This window comes from Mercenaria mercenaria, chromosome 14 (assembly GCF_021730395.1).
Source record: "Mercenaria mercenaria strain notata chromosome 14, MADL_Memer_1, whole genome shotgun sequence".
Lineage (NCBI taxonomy): Eukaryota > Metazoa > Mollusca > Bivalvia > Venerida > Veneridae > Mercenaria > Mercenaria mercenaria.
The window spans coordinates 62,689,851-62,714,040 of NC_069374.1; the positions used below are offsets into that span (position 1 = coordinate 62,689,851).

A 24,190-nucleotide genomic window follows, 5' to 3' on the forward strand; every position below is an offset into this window, starting at 1 on the left:
ACAATAACATATAACAGTTACTGGTCTTACTATCAAAATTACGGTATAGAACAGAAATGAAGAGAAATATTTTCCATTTTGAACTGACAAAATTATTACTTTGAGAGTAAATCGTCCCAAATGTTTGGGCCAATTACCACCTAAACGATCCGGAAAATATCTGTGATACATATCACAGAAAACAGAAGAATACTAAATCTGTATATAATCAAAACATCATAGAAAACATTTACCTGACAATGTGGATTGTTAGTCACGTTAAATGTTTGACATTTACAGTTACAATTAATCTTATAGGAATTTTGACAAAATTACGCATTTAACTTTACTAGCAGTTGTAATTGATCTGGTATCTACATTTTCATTGATCTTTACATAAAGACCATAACTAGTGTACGTTTAATCCAAAAAAAGAATTGTTCTACTGTCTTATTAAGACCTCAAGATCATCATTTCTGGTTAAATGTCACATATATAGGAAGTGTATTTTATGTAACGAACACAAAAGTAGGCACAAAAACATCAGACAATCAGTTATAACAGTGTAAGTCAAGTTAATATGTACACATTTTATACAGACAGATAACACGGAAAGTTTTGTATGAATAGCTACTGAGAATATAGAGTGTATTCCTTCTGATAACCATTATATCAAGCATAAAAAGGTACAATCACTAATTCTTTATCCGAACTTTGTTGCTGCTGTTAAGTATTGAATTTCTTCAAATAGAAACTATATATAATGGTTATTAAAACGATCCTATGAAAAATACGTGTACTAACCAAAGTGTAATTAAAGTTTATACTAAGAAACAAAGGGCGTATATGTATGCAATCGTTCCACCCAATTTCTTTCGACCAAAAATAACCATGGTATTCTTCGTTGCGGATATTCTTTTGACCGATTGCTAAATTCCTACCACTAGCTTTTAGAGGAATAAATCATTAATACAAACTTAACCTAACGAAAACAACACCTCTAAAATTAAATCCATGAGACCGTCCAAAGTGTAAACAATAAATGAAAGTTGCCCGGTAAGTTGAGTACTTCGGAGAATAAATCAGATACTCAGCCTGATTAGAAATAATAGAGTTCACGTACAATATGGACTGATCCAGGCAGCGATACACGAGACTAGAATGCCAATCTTGCTCAGCCTGATTAGCCTCTGCGTCATCACAGACTTTGTTGTTCCAAACTTCTGAAATTCTATAGTTAATTGTCAGATTCTGAATCAAACATCATTGTTGTCAAACTTTTCATAATACCAATTTTGTGTAATTTATGCAGGTTTCCTAGCATGTATTTTCAATTTATTGCAATTGGGGTGTTAAACATTGTAAAATAAAACAGCATGGAAATTTATGATATATCATGTGTATAGGCCACTCTACTAAAAAATTAAAATGTGTGCCGGGAAGTAAGGATCATGAATTGTGCATGCCCAAGGTACAAAAAAAATATAGAGAGAGTACCATAGTAAACAGTCATCTTGTAGTAATTATCTAGTTCAATGAAATTCAAAGCATATCAATGTTGGCACGCGGCTCTATCGGCATAAGTCAATTTCACACTTTCTTATCTTGTAAGATAAAGAGCACTGATAGTATAATGTTCATTTTCAAACATTATGAAATTGTAATAAAACATTGTGTATGCTTTCCACGATGCTTGTTTCGTTTTAAGATGCTAACTGTTGACGTGGACGGAGAAGAGTGTTGGGGGAGGGGACAGGCCCAAAGTGTTCGTAATTAATTCCGTTACACCCCATTCGTCGAACATGGGGTATTAAGTTATCATTTTCCGTATAATGGCGTTTCAAAAAGAGCCATTTCGTTGGCCTCTTAATAGGTTAGTAACTGGCTTTATAACAATACTGGTCAACGCTCGTGTTTTAAAGACATACATGCACACCTTCCTGTCTTGTGAATCTGATGCCATGGTATAATTAAAGTGCAACATTTCGATGATCTGTGTTACAGATTTTACTGTGGCAAAGCACACCACAAGCAGTGTGCAACGCTGTGCAATTGCAACGCTTTGTTTTTCTACCACTTCCTCAAATATGACATTATCCAATTTTGAATGACAAAACTGTTACAATTCGAGCATTTCCAATTAACTTCTCTAGAAGGCAATAAACGCAATATAATTTATTTAGCTTAAAGTACAAAGTATTTCTATACCATAAAGCGACATAAAGTTAACCAATGATTTCAAGGTTGATGGATGCAGTAACGTAAGTGTTCAGTCATGGGTAACCAGTGACATGTATTCTTTACGTGCTCAACTTTATGGATATGAATCCTATATTTAGTTGTGTTCTTAAAATAATACACGGTTAAACGTTTATTTTTTGCCATCTACACAATTCGTGATTGTTACACGTTCTTAGCCAGTAGCCAAGTTTTTGAATGGAAAATGGGAAAGTTAAAATTCGCGAGGCAATACCTGACGACTGTGAACAAATTGCTGTAATGATACAGGTACAAATACTTCTTCTTCTAAAACCTTTTAAATTATTGTATAGAGGTGTTTACAGCAACATTGCTTTTTATGCTACATGTACATGTGTTATTTGCACCAAACTGCTTTATTTAAGTATGTTGTTTCGACGTGATCAGACTTTGCTTGCATAGTTTTATGATACACCATTATTTTGTCCTTTAGCGAAGTCGATAAATCCTCATATAGACAAAACCTAAACAGAAACAATTGTAAACTATTAATATTAAACACAACATCTTGAAAATTGATTAGATATAAATAAATTGCAAACATTTGCAGCGGTTGGTCATTTTTGCTCTAGTGAATTGTGTACGACGTCACTTGAATTTGACGAAAACATGTCATGACGTCACAGCTTGACGTCTATATATGTCATTACCACAACCGTCCATGAACAGGCTCAATCAAACCGAGCCTGCAACATTTTCATTTTTGTCGTGTTGAGCGACCTGCAAATCAATTAGGCGTTTTATTATTTATTAATCACGCGACTATGTCTGGACCAACAAAGGGACTAAAATGTTTTTATAAACATATATTTAACAATAGTTAAGAACCTTCTGTTAGAAAGAAGGAACAGTGCCATCATTTCCATTTTTGCAGTTAGAAAAAAGGTTCAATACGAAAAATAAAAAAAAAACATCTGGTAAATGTAATAATTATGTTTTAAAAAAAAATTATTATTATTATGCAAAAGGTGACCTCCCGTAAATTGAAACGTAGTGAATGAAAGGTGGGTGGAGAGGATGTTTGGTTTTATTCCTACTTGCTACAAGTATTATGTTTCTAATAAGATTCAAACAGTTGTTTTCGGATCAATAAAAGTCATCAAATGGCCATCTTTCGCTACAATATTTTATCTTTAGATATTTACTTCAAATGTATGAAATCCTGAACAAATATATTTAACATTACTAAAGAGCAAAGAGATACAGTTGTAATTAAATGTAATGCAGTTGATTGTTAAAAAAAAACAGCCTATGTGTTTTGCTAAGCGTTTATACAGTATGTAGTTTGTAGCATTATAAACGTAATGCATAGTACTGTTATTACACACAAATTTGTTATTTTTATATTTACATAACCTTTACGAAATTTAAACTATGAAATTCGGATCTCATATACTTTTAGTGTTACTAGCTTATTATGAATTTGGCGAAAATGATACTGTTCAATCCAATATGCAGTAATGCAAACTACATTGAATATTCTATTGCTGGAAATTATGCGGATTTTTTTATGAATGTATATATAAGAATGGATACACTTTCATTTTAGGAGCTCGCAGATTATGAAAAAATATCAGAAGAGACAAACGTAACCGCAGACCAACTGCGTAAAGACGGCTTTGAAGAACAGAAGTGGTTTCATTGTTTTGTTGCTGAAGATGAAGACAACCTTATAGGATATGCATTGTACTATTTTTGTTATTCCACCTGGGTAGGTGTAAAAACATATCTTGAAGACCTATATGTAAAATCGGCATATAGAAATAAGGGAATCGGAACCAAGTTGTTCCGCAGTGTAGCACGAGCTGCTGTGGAGCGGAAGTGCACAAGACTGGACTGGACAGTATTAGGATGGAACAAAACTTCAATTGATTTTTACAAGAAAACCGGCGCAGTTAATCTCACATCTGACAAGGAGTTAAATTCATTCAGACTTAGTGGTGACACGCTTTGTTCTTTTGTTAACAGTAAACAAGGTTAAACTTAACTTTGCCGAATCTGTCTTCATAGTTCAATCAATTTTCAATTGACAGAGAGCCGATATTTGTGTTTAAATTTCATAAGGCTAAGTGTAACCGACAAATACAAAACATATACCCGGAAGATGTTAAGATATTATTCAAATTGAATTAAATATGATCTACATCTATGCTATCTGATTGCCACGCTTAACATAAAGTCTGTTTAACTTTAAATATCTTCTGTAAGATGCATACAGATAAGCTCACTCGAAAAACCAACTTTCCGTTTTTCCTCGAAGGAAAAATATTGCAAAGCGAGGAAGTACTGCTTAATTTTGACTCGGAGTCCCGACTATTGCAGTTTTATTACTTTAGCGGAATTTTGCTAGGTCACTCCATTCATAGTATTTAAACCCGTCTACGGATGTTTCACACAACTTGAAGTATACATTGACAGTACTCAGTACCAATGTAGAAGCCAAGTTATAAGTGATGTTTGTGGCACCGTTAAACGTCGCACAACCGTTAAATGTCGTCGCAGATAATAATATGTTTAAACTGACACCAAACCGTGTGAGATAGTGTTTAGTACGGAATCCTGCTTAGTTCATTGTCGCATATCGTGTTGTGTGTCGTATCCTTTTGTCGTGTGTCGTAACGCTTAACGTGCATCGACCGAATAGAGTTTACAACACAACAATGCGATACGACAATACAATAAGACGTACAACAATAGGACACGACGCGCGACATTAATGTCGCAATATTGTGTCGTATTTTCATCCGTTGCATCGTGTGTCGAGCGTCGTGTCTTATTGTTCTGCATCGTGTTTTGTGTTGACAGTGTACTTTTTAGGTCGATACACGACATGCGATACATCGCGCGACAAATTAAAACGACGCGTGGAAAGCCACTTGACACACGGTACAACAGGAGACACGGCGCGCGACATTACTGTCACATGAGCTAAACAGGATTCCGTAGTATAGACCTAAAATAATTCTAGTGTTGTGACCAGTACTACGCCGAGGCTCAAAACTTCAAATTTCAAATCGATAACATATATATGTCGCGGTACCATTGAGAAGCAAACATGCAGTTCAAAACAGCATGTCATTTCTAAGTCCTTCCCAAAATCTACACAATGCAAGCTCACGCATGCTTACACTCACCAAATCTTATCTTGGGTTCAAAATTATTAAAAGTAATATAGAAGACTGTTGAACTTCCCTCAGTTATTTTTTTCTTCTTTTGTTGTTCGACATTTAGCGTTGTTGTTGCGGCATATAACGGTGGACAAATTCTTGCGACATTTAGCGTTTAAGGTGCAACATATAACGGCAGATAATTCTCCGACATTTAGCGATGGTCGCCACATTTAATGTCAACCTTGCGACTAGATATAACCACAATATATCAGCCAACTCATGTATGTAACGAAGCAATGTGCCTCATATGCCATAATGATAATGGACCCGGACAACTGAAAATACTTGTGTTCTGACATCATATACAAACGTCAGTATTTTTGAGACAGATTTAATGAATTTTAAAGCATGACTTATGAAAATGCAATGTAATTGATATGATTCAGCAGATGAAAATGAAAATGAAGCGTAGCAATGTAATAAAAAGGTTAATTAAATGTTTGAAGTGTGCCTTAATGTTAGATAGCAATCTTAACCCTTACCATGCTGAATACGATTGAGTCTGCTTTTGCGACCAATGTAGATCATGATCAGCCTGCACATCATGATCTGCACTGTTCGCCCTTCAGTCAGTAACACCCCTTTCTACAGTAATCGGTACTGTCGAAATTAAAAGATAGACAAGTTCATTATAGAAATTTAGCAGGCTAAAGGTCAAGTCGTCTCATATAAGTATTCATATACATGTATTAACATTTTAATATACTTTGAGGTGATTTGTTTTCCATTAGCTGGATGCTATCAACAAAAACTAAATAGATGCAGCCACGAAACCCACGGAAGGAAGGTACCCTGTGAATGTTAAATATTTCACAGTAGGTTTTCTCTATTACTTGATCATTACATTTATGTCGGCTTCAATTAATTCGTAAATTGAGAAATTATATTGATAGGTACCACCTCTATTGAAGAATAATCGAATTGCCATTAACATTTGACAGATGTACATCCAAAACAGTATTTACTACTTGAAAGGGGCAAGACAAAAGAAGGTTTTATCACGTGGTCTATGGCGGACAGTTCAAATTTTTGTCGCTCTCTAGAAAATATGATTTTAATAGCGTTTATAACGCTTGGATACTATATATTTTAATACAAATGGATTTATGAATGAATTGTGGAACTATGTGTCTAAGAATGATCTTCTTTGGAACTTTAATTTAATGCAAAATCTCAAAAGTTCATATTTTAATAAAGGAACAAAGGATTATAGCTATTTATCAGCGCGGGCCTGAGGCGGTATAGATCGGTATAGAACATTGTATTATTAACTTTCGGATTTATTTAGTGAAATGATCATGTTTGTGTAATGAAAACTGTCATCGCCTGATGATTCGAACAACCAACCGGGTAAAAGACAGACAGCCTCTTACAGCACAATGAGTCAACCATCTAATGTACAGCCGTTAAATATGGCAAATATGAATAATATGAACACGTATCAGACGAATGGTAATGCTTTCTATTCACCTCAATCCCAACCGTCCCCTTCTCAGCAGTATGTGACCTCACCCATGGGCTTACAACAGTTCGCCCCTGTACCACAGCAGGTGTTTAACCAACAGGCACAATCCTCATCCCATGTCCAAGATAATTTTCAACAGATTGTTATGAGTAGATTTGACGCTTTAGACAGTAGACTCAAAAAGTTAGATTCTATTCAGGAGCAGTTATCCTCGCTTAACCAGAAAATTTCAGTCATGGACGGACGGGTTACATCCCTTGAGGAGTCAATGAGCAAAACTAATGACCGCTTGAATACTGTTGAAAATAGTAGAGCTTATGAGTCACAGGTATGTGATGATTTAATATCGAAACAATCAGAAATCGACAAGGTCTTACAAAAGGAACGAGAACGAATCACTCAGTTGCAGAAGAGTTATGACAAGTTCAAATCGGTTCCCGATGAAATAACAGATTTGCAGTCGCGATCGATGCGGGACAACCTGCTTTTCTTTGGCTTCGACGAATTAAGTACTGCTGAAAGTAGGCGATCTGAGAATTGTGCAAATACTGTTCTGGACTACCGTAAAAACACCCTGAAAATCGTAGATCCAGAAAGTAGCATTAAAATCGAAAGAGCGCACAGGCTTAGAAATAAATATGACAGTACGAAATCGAGACCAATTGTGGTAAAGTTTAATCATTACCCAGATAAACTACTGATAACTCTGATTATGCAAAAAGCCTATCATCTCAGCCAAAGATACGCGTCAGTGAGCAGTTTCCCAAAACCATTCAGGATCGGCGACGCTTGTTGATCCCGGCGATGATAAAAGCTAAAAATGACGGAAAGACTGCTTACCAATCCTATGATAAACTGTTTATCAACAATAGAATGTACACGGTGGACAATGTGTCCACTTCTGGATATAGCTAGGAAGTTTATGAGAAGCAGTTATCGTTTCTATTGTGGAACGTTCAGGGTTTAAATTCGAAACTTAATGACTGTGATTTTGTAAATTTCATAAGTGATTTTGACATTTTGTTATTTGTAGAATCATGGAACTCTACTACAGCGAACATAAAAATTGAAGGTTTTGATCATTTTAACTGTCCTCGTCCCAAGTCTAGTAAAAGGGCAAAGCGCGAATGTGGGGGAGTTATTGTGTATTATAAAGAATGTTACAAAAACTATCTAGAGCTTATTAGTTTAGATGCTAGAGGTATAATATGGTTTAAAATTGATAAAAAGTTTACTCATGCCCAATCTGACGCATATTTTTGTGTGAGCTACATACCGCCTGAAAATTCTGCTATGTATAGAAATGAAATTCAATGTTATATGAGTTCATTTTTTCGAGCATATTAATACGAAATTCGTAAATATAGTGACCTTGGTAGTGTGTTCTGGTTGGTGACCTAAATTCTCGCACAGGCGACTTGCCGGATTATGTATTGAATTTAAATCTTGACCGTTATGTTGATATCCCATTGTCTGGTATTCAGACGTCTAGTTTACCTGTGAGACGTAATCATGATCAACAGGTCAACAATTTTGGCTTACACTTATTAAATATTTGTAAAGAAAACGATATGTGTATTATTAATGGCCGCAAGGATGATGGAAAATGTTCTTTTCATTCTATATTGAGAAATAACCCGGTTTCTAGTTTAGTTGATTATGTAATCACGAGCTATGAGGGTTATCAAGATATAACAGACTTTTGTGTTCTTGAGATAACAGAATTCTCGGACCACTGTCCTATTGTTTTTGCATTAAAAAATTGTATTGATATACGGTTGAATATGACAAAATCTTTTGGGATACATCCAAAAAAGGATTCTTTTATAGAACAAGTAGATAATAATTCTGTATTGTTTGATAGAATAAATAGCAGATTGTTATCTGGAGAATATGATATTGACCAGTGTATGAGTGAGTTTTCAAATTTGGTTCATGATATCTCTTACAGATGTTTTGCAAGAACTGTTAATAGTCGTCCAAAACCAAAAAAGAAAAAATCGCCTTGGTTTGATGAACAATGCAGACGAGCAAAGTCTAACTTTTTTGCAGCTAAACGTCAATATATGTCAAATAGGTCTGAAGAAAATAAAGTGCAAAATTCAAAACATGTATATAGTGCAGTTAAACGTAAAGTTAAATCAGTCTTTTATAATAAAGAGAAAATTAAACTGTCAGATATGAGCAAAACGTCTCCACGTAAATTTTGGAAATATATTAAGAAATTTAAAAACAATAGTAATACTACTAATAACGTTAAAATCGAGGACTTTGTTTCTCATTTTTCGAACATTTCAAATGAATCACAAGGTCAATTTGATATTAACGATCATAATGTGTCACGTTATGTAACTGTAAATGTTGATCAGTTAGATAGATCAATATCTGTAGAAGAAATAGAAAAAAACAATATCAATGTTAAAACGTTATAAGAGCTGTGATTATGAAAACAATGTATCTGATTTCTTTATTGATACAAAATGTTATATAGCACCTTATTTATGTACCATGTTTAATTACATATTTGAAAACTGTATTTATCCAAATTCATGGGTAAAGGGTGTGATTGTACCTATTTATAAAAAACGTGATGCAAATAATCCCTGCAATTATAGAGGAATTACACTGGTAAACGTTATAGGTAAAATTTTTTCACTGTTACTGAGAAATCGCATAAACGCATGGTGCGAATCAGAAAATGTTTTTAATGAGTCGCAGTTTGGATTTCGTGATGGACGCTCTACTGCTGATGCTATTTTTTTGTTGCATACTATTATTCAAAAAGTTTTGTCTAAACGTTCTAAGCTTTGGTGTGTTTTCATCGATTATCAACGGGCTTCTGATACCGTTAATCATGATGCATTATGGGTAAAATTACTCCAAACTTGAATAAGCTGTAAAATGGTCAGAATGATTAAATGTATTTATAATGTTGTTCATTCTTGTGTGAAATTGACAAATACTGTAGAGTTGTCCAAATTTTTCGATGTTACTATCGGTTTGAAACAGGGGGAGCCATTATCTCCCCTTTTATTCATACTTTTTATAAATGATATTACTGATAACTTAGATATCAATTTGTTAACAGACAGGGATTTTGATATGTTAACAATGTTTATGATATTATTTCTGATGATATTGTATGTTTACCACTGATCCTAAAAGCCTGCAGGCACAAATTGATAGCGTTTATCAGTATTCACAAAAGTGGGGCTTGAAAATCAATGTTGATAAAACGAAAGTATGTGTTTTTGAAAAGCGTAAACAAAATGTCTATCCTGATTTTGTCATAAATGGTGAAAAAATTGAGATCGTAGATAATTTCATATACTTAGGTGTAAAATTCACATACACTGGTAATATGTCAGGCGCTGTAAAAGCTCTACATGATCAAGCCCTAAGAGCCTATCATAACCTTTTGTCATTGTTTGATAAAGTTAATTTTGATATTAAAACTAAACTCTCATTGTTTGACAAAATGGTGGTACCAATATTGATGTACGGTTCAGAAGTATGGGGGATTTATAATAGTACCAGTTTTAAATGTGTGGATAAACTTCATGTCAGATTTTGTAAATATATACTTGGTGTTAAACATCAAACTCCAAACAGTGCTGTTCTTGGTGAATTGGGTAGATTTCCGTTATCAGTAATTTGCAGGGAAAGATCAATAAAATACTGGCTGAAACTTATGAAAAATAGGGACTCGTCTTCTTTTAAGTTGTATAATGACCTATGCCAGCATGTACAAACAAATTGTTGGGCAACTAGACTTCATTCTGTGATTGATCACTTAGGTTTTAGTAACATAAGACTTAATTTTGATAGAACTGTAAATTACTTCCCAACTATACAGCGCAGGATCCGTGACCAGCATATTCAAGAATGGAGAGAAACCATACATAACATGCCAAAAGTAAACTACTATTGTAAATATAAAAATGATTTTGTTTTTGAAGATTATCTCTGTAATATTACAAATGATGACTTGAGAAAATATTTCTCTAGATTAAGATTGTCATCTCATAACCTTTGTATAGAAAGTGGCATATATAATGGTACAGTAAGAGAAAATAGACTATGTATATTGTGCAATCAAAAGGCAGTTGAATCGGAATATCATTTTATGTTATGTTGTGACAAATTTAGAAAAGTTCGTAGAAAATACTTTAGAAGCATATCTTGGCCTTGTATACAGAAATTTAACTCGCTTATGTCTACAAAAAGTAAAGGTTTGCAGATAAAAATATCTAAATATATTAAAGACTGCATGTTAATAAGAAAAAATGCCCTGAAAAACTTAGCTGTTTCTTAAATGTATATTGTAATAATGTGTATACAGCCATGTATTAAGTATCCATTATGATTTGTGTATGTATATGTGTCTTTGCCATAGTATGTTTTTGTTTGTAAATGGCCAAAGGCAAATTGTTTGCTGATTATGCCAATAGACTTGAAACTTGAAACTTGTAAAAATAATCATTGCTTTTGTGTTGGCTTTAGTTAATTGGTAAACATGTATAGGTACCACCTCTGGTGAAGAATAATTGAATTGCCAGAAACGTGTGACACCAATACATCTAAAACAGTATTTACTACCCGAAAGAGGCACGATAAAACTAATTTTGCATTCATAAGGTAAAGTAAAAATAATTATTTACTAGTCTTTGTAACGTAATGGCGTACTTCTTGCTTAAGGCACTTTGTAGAAAAGAATGTCATTGTCTATTATTTGTTGAATATGACAGGCATGGAAACGTTTCAATCACTGGTTGTAGGTGTATAAGGGATTATTAGGCTCTCAGGTAACATCTTACCAAAACTGGGTTCTGCTTTTGCATGTTTATCGGTACTTGTTAAACTCTTTACTCATAAGTTGCGAAACTGTCTCGTTTTACTTGTATCAAATACGGAAATGTCTCGTTTTACTTGTGCGCCTTTTCTTATATCAACTATGGAAAAACCTTGTTTTACTTGTGCTTCTATTCTTGAATGAACTACGAAAAGCCTCGTTTTACTTGTTTTCCTTTTCTTGTATCAACTACGGAAAGCCTCGTTTTACTTGTGCTTCTATTCTTGAATCAACTATGGAAAATCTTCGTTTTACTAGTGTTCCTTTTCTTGTGTCAACTACGGAAAAGCCTCGATTTAATTGTGCTCCATTTCTTGTATCAACTACCGAAAAGCCTCGTTTTACTTGTGTTCCCTTTTCTTGAATCAACTACGAAAAGCATTGTTTTTATTGTGTTCCTTTTCTTGTACCAACTACGGAAAATCCTCGTTTTACCTGTGTTCCTTTTCTTGTACCAACTACGGAAAACCTCGTTTCACTTGTGCTACTTTTCTTTTATCAACTACGGGAAATCCTCGTTTTTTGTGCTTCTATTCTTGAATCAACTACGAAAAAGCCTCGTTTTCCTTGTGTTCCATTTCTTGTATCAACAACGGAAAATCCTCGTTTTACTTCTGCTCCTTTTCATGTATCAGCTACGTAAAAGCCTCGTTTTACTTGTGCTTCTATTCTTGGATCAACTACGGAAAAGCCTCGATTTATTTGTGCTCATTTTCGTGTATAAACTACGGAAAAGCCTTATTTCACTTGTGCCCCTTTTCTTGTATCAACTACGGAAATGTCTCGTTTTACTTGTGCTTCTTTTTTTGAATCAACTACGGAAAGACCTCGTTTTACTTGTGTCCCTTTTCTTGTATCGCCTACGGAAAAGCCTCCTTTTCCTTGTGCTTCTATTCTTGAACCAACTACGGAAAAGCCTCGTTTCACTTGTGCTTCAATTCTTGAATCAACTACGGAAAGCCTCAATTTATTTGTGCTTCTTTTTGTGTATCAATTCCGGAAAAGTCTCGTTTTACTTGTGCTTTTTTTTTTTCGTGTTTCAACTACGGAAAAGCCTTGTTTTACTTGTGCTCCTTTTCTTGTATCAACTACGGAGAGCCTCGTTTTACTTGTGCTTCTATTCTTGAATCAACTATGGAAAGTCTTCGTTTTACTAGTGTTCCTTTTCTTGTGTCAACTACGGAAAAGCCTCGATTTAATTGTGCTACATTTCTTGTATCAACTACCGAAAAGCTTCGTTTTACTTGTGTTCCCTTTTCTTGTATCAACTACGAAAAGCATTGTTTTTATTGTGTTCCTTTTCTTGTACCAACTACGGAAAATCCTCGTTTTACCTGTGTTCCTTTTCTTGTATCAACTACTGAAAATCCTCGTTTTAATTGTGTTCCTTTCCTTGTATCAACTACGGAAAACCTCGTTTCACTTGTGCTACTTTTCTTTTATCAACTACGGGAAATCCTCGCTTTTTTCTGCTTCTATTCTTGAATCAACTACGGAAAATCCTCGTTTTACTTCTGCTCCTTTTCATGTATCAACTACGTAAAAGCCTCGTTTTACTTGTGCTTCTATTCTTGGACCAACTACGGAAAAGCCTCGATTTATTTGTGCTCATTTTTGTGTATCAACTACGGAAAAGCCTTCTTTCACTTGTGCCCCTTTTCTTGTACTACGGAAATGTATCGTTTTACTTGTACTTCTATTTTTGAATCAACTACGGAAAGGCCTCGTTTTACTTGTGTTTCTTTTCTTGTATCAACTACGGAAAAGCCTCCTTTTCCTTGTGCTTCTATTCTTGAGACAACTGCGGAAAAGCCTCGTTTCACTTGTGCTTCAATTCTTGAATCATCTACGGAAAGCTTCAATTTATTTTTGCTCCTTTTCGTGTATCAATTACGGAAAAGCCTCGTTTTACTTGTGCTTTTTTCGTGTTTCAACTACGGAAAAGCCTTGTTTTACTTGTGCTCTGTTTCTTGTATCAACTACGAAAAAGCCTCGTTTTACTTTTGTTCCTTTTCTTGTATCAACTACGGAAAATCCTCGTTTTACTTGTACTGCTAGTCTTGGATTAACTACGGAAAAGCCTCGATTTATTTGTGCTTCTTTTCGTGTATCAACTACGGTAAATCCTCGATTTACTAAATATGTTCCTTTTTGTATTAACAACCGTTACGATAAGGCCTCGTTTAAGTTGTGCTTCAAGTCTTGTATCAACTACGGAAAAGCCTCGTTTTACTTGTGCTTCTATTCTGGAATCATCTTCGGAGAAGCCTCCTTTTACTTGTGCTTCTAATCTTGAATCAACTACGGAAAATCCTCAATTTATTTGTGCTCCTTTTCTTATATCAACTACGGAAAAGCCTCGTATTACTTGTGCTCCTTTTCTTGTATCAACAACGGAAAAGCATCGTTTTACTTGTTCTTCTATTCTTGAATCAGCTATGGAAAAGCCTCGTTTTAATGGTACTTCTTGTCTTGTATCAACTACGGAAAAGCATCGTTTTATTTGTGTTCCTTTTCTGTATCAACTACGGAAACGCGTTGTTATACTTTTGCTTCTATTCTTGAATCAACTACGGAAAAGCCTCGTTTTACTAGCGTTCCTTTCCTTGTGTCAGCTACGGAAAAACCTCGTTTTAATTGTGCTCCTTTTTTTGTATCACCTACCGAAAAGCCTCATTTTACTTGTGTTCTATTTCTTGTATCATCTACGGAGAAGCATTGTTTTATTGTGTTCCTTTTCTTGTATTAACTAAGAAAAAGCTCGTTTTAATTGTGCTCCTTTCCTTGTATTAACTACGGAAAATCCTCCTTTTACTTGTGCTACTTTTCTTGTATCAACTACGGAAAATCCTCGTTTTACTTGTGCTTCTGTTCTTGAATCAACTACGAAAAAGCTTCGTTTACTTGTGTTCCTTTTCTTGTGTCAACTATGGAAATGACTCATTTTACTTGTGCTTCTAGTCTTGAATCAATTACGGAAAGGCTCGTTTTACTTGTGTTCCTTTCTTGTTTCACCTACGGAAAATCCTCGTTTTACTTGTGTTCTTTTTCTTGTATCAACTACGGAAATTACTTGCGCTTCTAGTCTTGTATCAAATACGGAAACGCCTCATTTATGTGTGCTTCTAGTCTTGTATCAACTACGGAAAAGCCTCGTTTTACTTGTGCTTCTAGTCTTGTATCAACTACGGAAAAGCTTCCTTTTACTTGTGGTCCTTTTCTTGTATCATCTACGGACGGAAAAGCCTCGTTTTACTTGTGCTTCTTTTCTTGTATCAACTACGGAAATGCCTCGTTTTACTTGTGCTTCTATTCTTGTATCAACTACGGAAAAGCCTCATTTTAATTGTGCTTGTTTACTTGTTAAACGTGTTACTCATCATTTGCGAAACCCCCTCGTTTTACTTGTGCTATTTGTATTGTTAAAACGTTTACTCACCTACTTCGGAACTACCTCGTTTTACTTGTGCCAGTTATACTTGTTGAATATTTACTCGTTACTTGGAGAACCGCCTTATTTGACTTTCTACAGTTGCGTAAGTACTATGTTTTGTTAAAAAGAATAAGGGAGAGACACGTTTGCTTAAAACTTCTCCATAGTAAGCTTAGATTTATTTCGCGATAGCAATAATAACAATTGGTAAAGTTTAAAATCTTTTGAATAAAACCTAAACAAAACGCCTCCTCTTTAATCTTTCGCCATACATTAACATTAACAACGTAACTGTTCGACATGTGTGGCAAAGCATATTATTAATATAATATATAAACATTTCAGCATACAAAAGTAATGCCTTGATATGTTTTCATTCATTTAAGATATCAACACAATTTTAGTCCAGGTTATAAGCCAAATAAATGTTCGCTTTGTAGGTTCTCTTTTGTATGATCTATGTGTATTTGTCATATTATTACAATTCTGATGTAGAACCCATCGCTGCATTAAGTATTTAAGAAAACATAGGCCACTTTTGCTGAAACTTTATTAGTGTAGATTTTCATTGTACATGTACTGGCATATGTTTTATTCAATTCTAAAATCATTTTATTATGTGTAAATATTGGCAGTTTCATTTTTAAAGCGGGCAAATGGTTACAAATAAGAAATTAAAGTTATACAATATGACAAAGCCAGCTCAAGAAAATCATATTTCAACGGATCTATTTACTACTCAAAAAAAAGTGAATATTCGCGAGAAACTATTCATATATAAAAATGAATTTAGTGTTATCCCACATATTATAGCAACTATCGTACTTCGTAAATATATCAGGGTGTCGGTGTCATGGTTACGTCATTTGCTATTCACCGCGTTTCATTTTGGCATAGGTATGCCACACGAATGACATTCTCACTTCACTGTATAGAAAATACTTCCTCGCCGCCAGGTGCGCCTTGTTACGTACGGCGAAGGTTTTTAAATCCATTATTAGGTGTAAATGTATGCTCACGTTACCGTAAAGGGTTATTCTCGAGCTCACTATTAAACAAGCAGTTAAATGTTTCAGATATACTTATGCAAAACAAAACCGCTTAACGACACTGTAAACGCCATCTTGCCACTTATTGTATAATGTATCGCTGCTTAAATTTATAAGAATGATAAATTACCATGTACGCTAAGGTATGTGCAACTTCATATCAAATCCAATGGCGTCGCCTTATCTGCCTTTGTAACAGTTTAAAAATCCACCCATGAAGTTCGGAAGAACAGTTTTAAACGTAACAAAAATATACATGAAACTCGGTCAATAAAATGTAAAAATTAAAATTATTTTAGATCTTCTTTTATAAAAAGTCGTCTTCTATTTTGCACTAACGGATGCTGCAAGACTAATTTTGCTTTGGACTCCAGCTGCCCTTGAATTTGATACTTCATTTAATATATAACTTATTTTATTTTCTAGTAAAATATCATCAAAATTATCGCCTGTAAAACTATGCTTACATTAAGGGAACATGTAAAACCTTTCGTACTGATGAAAATCTAATGGCTGATAAATATGTTCATATAATCACATCTGACCTTGATCTGATGATTAAACCTGTTCTTGATCTTACAGTAAATAATGTTTAATATGTCTGTACTGACAACAGAAATAAAACAAATTGAAACACACATGAGATAATGGTGTGGAAGATACGAATCTGACAAATGTGTTACGTCATTGACAAGTATATAGAGAGAGGGACAGATAGTCTAAGTGAATTATTTAAAAAACGATATCACAACTCATGAGCGGGTAACATCATTTAGGAAAAATAGTAAAATATAGAAATACGAAAAGAATAGTGTACCATTGAAAGTTTTAAAAAGTCTATGTTTTGAAAAATGAAGGACCGTCATTCTCACATGATACACATTGTTTTCATTTCAAAACACCAAAACCGATTAATCAGTTTCTCCGACATACATTTCGCAACGTTGTTAGATATTTAAATTACATGATTAAGTATACGGTAGCTTTTGTATACCAACATAAATTATTTTAAGGGACATAACACTGGCGTATGTGTATCATAAAGATGGTGGGTAAAGTTTATTTTACATATTAAAAATTTGTAATCAAAGAATTTAGTTCTGTATCAGATAAAGACGAAACCGTTCTACAAATAGCACAATTCGAGACTATTTTCTGTTTCATAATCTCCTCTATTTAAGAAAATAAAACCAAATACGTTAATGTGTAGAATTTACAAACAAATGAAGTTTGTTCGGCAGGATATTTAAAAAAAAAATAGTAGTGACTTTTATCCTACCATATCTAAGATTCGCCTTATTATTTGACCAACCTCTTTTGCATTTCTCAGTGAAAGTTCTATATAAACATCTCTTATGACTGATAACTGACTTGAATTATGCAAAATATTGTATTGTCTGACCTTTTTAAAACATGTTGAATTAAACAAAAATATCATCGAAAAACTTGCTTTTTGGACATATTATATATTGAAACATAGTTAAACGACTGCTCTCTAAACAGGTGAGAAGCATAAGTGTCCTTCATTAAAATGCCAAATCATCGGCCGTTTGAAGTTTATAATGTTGTATCTAAGGTTCTACAAGGAATGACGCACAAGTGTATTTTCTTGCCACGACAAAGAATTCTCAATGCAGGCCTCAAAAACAAATCTGACAGCTCAGTAACTTTTAGCTGAAATGCATGTCTTTATTACATAAACTTCAATATTTTTAATGACATAAAATATTTATGAACGTTGGTGGTAGACATAATAGACATTTACAGATTAAGTCTACGTGGACTGTGGACACCTAAGGCGATAAATTTTTCAAGGGGACCGTCTCAACATAGTTTAATTATATTATGCGCGATATGAAAAAGAGTTTATAACTGCAATAGGGTTTGAGTTATTTTATCATCACTATGCGGTAGGTGATATAAAATGTGGATGTGCCTGTTTTAAGCTCGTCTTTTCGAAGAAAAAGTAGAGCTATTGCATTCGCTCCGGCGTCGGCGTCGGCGTCTCCGTTGGTTTTGATAAAGTCACATATCTCTGTTACTGTCAAAGCTATTGACTTGAAACTTAAAATACTTATTTACTATCAAAGTCTACACAAGGAAGAACAAACCCGATAACTCTGATTGAATTTTTACAGAATTATGCCCCTTTCTAATTTAGCTTTTTTGGTTATAGTTTTAGATAAAGTCACATATCTCTGTTACTATCAAAGCTAAAGACTTGAAACTTAAAATAGTTATTTACCATCGAAGTCTACACCAGGAAAAATAATCCCCATAACTCTGATTGAGTTTTGATAGAATTATGCCCCTTTTAACTTAGAATTTGTGGTTAAAGTTTTTGATAAAGTCAAATATCTCTGTTACTACCAAAGCTATTGACTTGAAACTTAAAATACTTATTTACTATGAACGTCTACACCAGGAGAAATAATCCCTATAACTCTGATTTGAATTTTTACAGAATTATGCCCCTTTTTAACTTAGAATTTTTGGTTAAAGTTTTTGATAAAGTCAAATATATCTGTTACTACCAAAGCTATTGACCTGAAACTTAAAATACTTATTTACTCCCGCCGTTACATGACTGAAATACTGTTGAAAAACGGCGTTAAACCCAAAACAAACAAAAACTTATTTACTATCACAGTCTACACCGGGAGAAACAATCCCTATAACTCTGATTTGAATTTTAACAGAATAATGCCCCCTTTTAAATTAGAATTTTTGGTTAAAGTTTTTGATAAAGTCAAATGTCTCTGTTACTATCAAAGCTATTGACTTTAAACTTAAAATAGTTATTTACTATCGAGGTCTACGCCAGAAAAAAACAATCCTCATAACTGTGATTTGAATTTTGACAGTGTTATGTCCCTTTTTAACTTAGAATGTTTGGTAAAAGTTTTTTTTTATTATTTAATGTCGCACCGAAACATTATAGGTCATATGGCGACTTTCCAGCTTTAATGGTGGAGGAAGACCCCAGGTGCCCCTCCGTGCATTATTTCATCACAAGCGGGCACCTGGGTAGAACCACCTACCTTCCGTAAGCCAGCTGGATGGCTTCCTCACATGAAGAATTCAACGCCCCGAGTGAGGCTCGAACTCACATCAATGAGGGGCAAGTGATTTGAAGTCAGCAACCTTAACCACTCGGCCACGGAGGCCCCCAAAGGTTTTGATAAAGTCAAATATCAGAGGATGGGAGCAAAATTTAAAGAACTTTACTGTTGAAGTCCTAAGGAAAATGACAACAAAGGGAAGAAATTCCCCGAAAAACTCTTAGTCCACTAAAATTATTAACAGATACAGATGTGTCAAAATACACCTTAAATTTGCAGGTACCATCCATGTTGTACCAAAGAAAGGTGGTCTCGGTTTTTACCTACGGCTAATAATAAAAAAGTTACAAAATAACCTATTTCTAGTAACATAAAAGGGATGTAATTCAATAAAAAATATTGTAAGTGAACAAAAAAGAAAGAATCTGCCAAATAAAACCAAGAGCACCGCAATGCAAAGCAACATAAACACAAAACAAAGTCATGTGACCTTTAACCTCTAAGTGTGACCTTTACCTTGAAGCGAGCTATGTGCTCTGCACGTCGTCTCAATGTGGTGAACATTTGTGCCAAGTATTTTTTAAATCCTTCAAGCAATTTAAGAGTTACACATCGCACTCTAAAAAAGTTATATGACCTTTGACCCCTAAGACGGACACACAGACAGACAGACGGTCAGACGAACACCAAAATACTGTAACAGTCTCAGGAAAAATGTGCAGCCTCGACCGGGATTCGAACCTCGGACCTTCGGCTTACCGTGCCAACGCTCTACCAATTGAGCTACCGAGGCCACCCGATACAAGAACCGCTACACACCATCCCTCTTATTGCGAGACATTGGCACTCTTGGCCAATGTCTGCCGCAGACTGTTAACCGAATTCAGATGCACACCCCAGCCAAACTGCTTCGCCCTACATGGGCTCCAAGGGCGAGCATCCCGGACGAGCCCCCAAATGTAACAGTCTCAGGAAAAATGTGCAGCCTCGACCGGGATTCGAACCTCGGACCTTCGGCTTACCGTGCCAACGCTCTACCAATTGAGCTACCGAGGCCACCCGATACGAGAACCGCTACAATACGTTCCTTCGGGCGTATAATAACAACAAAGGAATGGAGACGCAAGATATTACGTTTTCTACAGTTTTCACAATGTTTTACCTGCTGACCTACATTTTGATCCCGGCTAACCCAGTTAAGATTTATTTTCATTTCTGATAACGACGACGATGGAATACGGATACATTGCGAACAGATAAGCTCATTTTTTCAACTTTGCCGCAGATGCGCAACTTATAATATTGAAGAACCTTTCGGGAAAGTGTTGTGACGCTAGATCAAATACTTTTTGCGATATGCATAACAAAACACCTCTCTGGCGAACAGACAGACGAACAGACAAATCCAAATCTTATCCTGTGCGGTAACATAATAAGCCAGCCCTTACCATCATTATTGGAATGTTTTCCTACCACACATAAATTAAAATTATCATGTTGAGACAGTCCCCTTTAAAAATCGATCGTCTTAGGTGTTCACAGTCCACGTAGACTTAATTCGTAAATGTCTAATATGTACACGACAGACAGCTAAGCCATTCACCCGTAGTTGTCTGATGCAGTGAAGCGTAAGTCAATCGCAAATATGCAGCAGTGACATATTGTAATTTATTACATAAACAAGTTCATGGATTATATCAGTCATCCATTCCTATTTAATACAGTAGTGAAATTGTAGGTTCATACATGCACTTAATTCTTAAATGGACACTTGCAACGTTGTTATTCGTGAGGCTACAACTGAGGACTGTGAGGAAATTGCCACAATGGTACAGGTATAAATAATGTTTCTCTATATTTATTTCTAAATCATATTTTGTCGAACGAGTTTGTGCTTAATTGTTTTATGAAAACATTGTTTTGTAGCATACTTGGTACTTGTTATTGTTTAACTAAACAACTTTATTCAAATGTTTGATCATGTCATATAAATCTTTCGGCTCCAATAATACCATAAGCGGGAAAACTATGATTTACAAGAAGTTAAAACAAAACCGTAAAAAATGCACAAAAAGAAAGCATTTATTTCTTATGTTTACATTTTTCAGTAGATAGTAAAAATATGTGGTTTGCTTACCATGAGTATCTTTTCAACATCTGAATAGAAGAGCCAAAACGGCCCACCCTCTTTCAATTGTTTTCGCCTTCCATATAATACAGTTCTTTTTCTTTATCTAAACAAATCGTTAAATTCAGTGAAAAATTGTATAGCCGTGCCCCCTATTATTATTTCACCAACGTTGTTTATACGAAAATCAACGTTCTTGTCTAACCATTAAAGCATTTAGTGAATGTAAATATATAGGAATAAATACATTATCATTTCAGGAGTTCGTCGATTATGGCAATATGTCAGAAGAGACAAACGTATCCTCAGATAGACTGCGAAAAGATGGATTTGGCGAGCAGAAATTGTTTCAATGTTTTGTTGCCGACTATAAAGGTAACCTTGCAGGTTACGCAACGTACTATTTTGGCTATTCCACCAGGGTAGGCGTAAAAATGTATCTTGGAAATCTCTATGTAAGACCGGCTTACAGGAATAAGGGTATCGGTACCAAGTTATTCCGCAGTGTAGCCCGAGTGGCAGTGGAGCGAAAGTGTAACCAACTGGACTGGATCGTAAGGGGATGGAATAAAGATGCAATTGAATTTTATAAGAAAACCGGCGCTATGAATCTTTCGAATGAGAAAGAATGGAATTCATTTAGACTTAGTGGTGAAAAACTCTGTTCCTTTATTAATAATGCACATTACTTATAAATTCCCTTTGTGGGCAATTTTGACAGCTCTCAGAATTTAACGGTTAAATTTTTACGTGATATCTAGATAATAATATAAATAATGTATATATGCAACATATCAGGTCTGTCTTTACAGTATACGAGTTTGACTTCTCTCATTAGTTGTCAAAAGTATTTAGTATAAACATATTTTATTTCAGAAATTCATGAAACATTTACAACACATTAGTTAAGGAATAGGACAAAAAGCTATAACAGCTTACGGTTTTTCCTCTACTAAGTATTTGAGTTATAGTAACTTTTTGTTGTCAATTATATACAAGATCTACATACTTTTCCCAGCTAATGCAACCGACAAACCCACAGAATACACACTGTATAAGTTAAGGTGTGAAATAAGATCTGTTAAAAACACATTTATGTAATTATGTGCTAAACGTTAAGAAATTCATTTAAGGTAGAACGCGACACTTTGCGAACTTTCGAGTAGCGTCTTGAAATTTTGCATGTGTAAAGTTGACCATATTTCAAGCAAGATGCAGTTTATTTTATACCAATAGAGCCAACCAGTTTTTGAACACGAGACGTCAAAGTTGACCACCAAAACCCGTTTTTGAAACTGACGTTGCCGCGTATCCTTGGCAACTGTTACGGGTACTGCAACGGCACCAGCCAACAAATTTTCTTAAATTATACATCATTTGACGAGAATTATTTTTTCCTTTATTGTGATGTCAAAATCATTGTTTTACACCGACAAATATTTGAAAAATGGAAAGAAAATCGCCTTTTTTGACTAAACATTGACGTTCAGTTTCGCAGCATTTTTCGGCTTTAAATCAGCATATTACAAAATCCCTCAATTAAATTTTTGAATTTTTTCTAAACGGTGTTTAAAATGTATACTAAGTCCACATGACAAATAAAACTGGGGGTCACCGACTTAGTTTTTTCTGTACATGTGATTTTACATGCGTAAATTTTGTAACATAATTCGACGTCTGCAAATACGTTCGGGACATCATAATTCAGCCATTTTGAAAATCGCTTTTAATATATTTTCTACATAATAATGATTATTTTTCATCTTTTTCTTATTCAAAGTACCAATTTAACAAGTTTTCCGTTGTAATACACTGCTAAAATGAAGAATTCATACATATGCAGTTGTGTAGATAGTTCGGAGATTTCACATTTGAAACAAAAAATTAAAGCATAATTATTGTAAAATATCATAGATCAGTATTATACAGCAATTTCATATATTTTTAAGTTTACCCTCCACGAGAGTAAAGCTTAATTGTTTCGTGTTTATCTTGATATTAGCCCTTTTCCTCCATAAGCGCACACGCCCGCACATCCCAATGTCATACATATTAACTATTTCGTTTCTAACTTCTCCAGCCTAGTAACATAATTATGACAATAAGATTAGTTTCTATAGACTTCCGGTTAATTATTAGCTGCACGCAAATGTTCACATATTTTGACGGCGGGATTTGGTTTTACTAGTCAGAGTATTTTGAAATTTTACAGCAAAGGGCACTTTTTGAGATACGAGTTCCAGGACAATTATGATATGAGCCGCGCCATGAGAAAACCAACATAGTGCGTTTGCAACCAGCATGGATCCAGACAGCCTGCGCATCCGCGCAGTCTGGTCAGGATCGGTGCTGTTTGCTTTCAAAGCCTATTGTAATTAGAGAAACCTTTAGCGAACAGCATTGATCTTGACCAGACTGCGCATATGCGCAGCCGGTCTGTATCCATGCTGGTCGCAAATGCACTATGTTGGTTTTCCCATGGCACGGCTCAATAAGAGGTATCGCTTTGAATACTATCCTAAAGTTACATTAACGCATAAGCGTAGCTTTATAAAATTCTGATGAGTGAACTGCTAAATTGTTTGAAAATTGTTACATTCTGAATGTTGACATCTCAGACGCTTATTGAAATAAAAATAAATAAAAAATAAAATCTTACACATATACATTATACTGGTACAAATCCTAGTATCTCGTACATACGAAGCCAGGACTAGCAAGTTTGAGCCGTCGGTCCTATGTACCAAGTTACGATTCTTGAGTCGCTCATATAGAAAATTACAACATAGAATT

General features: G+C 34.7%; 1 protein-coding gene across 1 annotated transcript; it reads left to right on the forward strand.

Moving 5' to 3' along the window:
- Positions 1-2,253: 2,253 nt before the first annotated feature.
- Positions 2,254-23,425, forward strand: LOC123527917 (uncharacterized). The gene is made up of 4 exons (XM_045307652.2): positions 2,254-2,487; positions 3,788-4,205; positions 7,041-7,540; positions 21,658-23,425. The coding sequence occupies exons 1-4, from the start codon at positions 2,416-2,418 to the stop codon at positions 22,090-22,092; spliced, it is 1,425 nt and encodes a 474-aa protein (XP_045163587.2). The 5' UTR covers positions 2,254-2,415; the 3' UTR covers positions 22,093-23,425.
- The last annotated feature ends 765 nt before the right edge of the window (positions 23,426-24,190 follow it).

Bases quoted from the DNA above. Each gene is read 5' to 3' on its own strand.
- LOC123527917 (XM_045307652.2), top strand. From the start codon at position 2,416: ATGGAAAATGGGAAAGTTAAAATTCGCGAGGCAATACCTGACGACTGT. The intron at 4,206-7,040 runs GTAAACAAGGTT...TTGACGCTTTAG, and splicing joins GCTTTGTTCTTTTGTTAACA to ACAGTAGACTCAAAAAGTTA. The intron at 7,541-21,657 runs GTAAAGTTTAAT...TTATCATTTCAG, and splicing joins CGAAATCGAGACCAATTGTG to GAGTTCGTCGATTATGGCAA.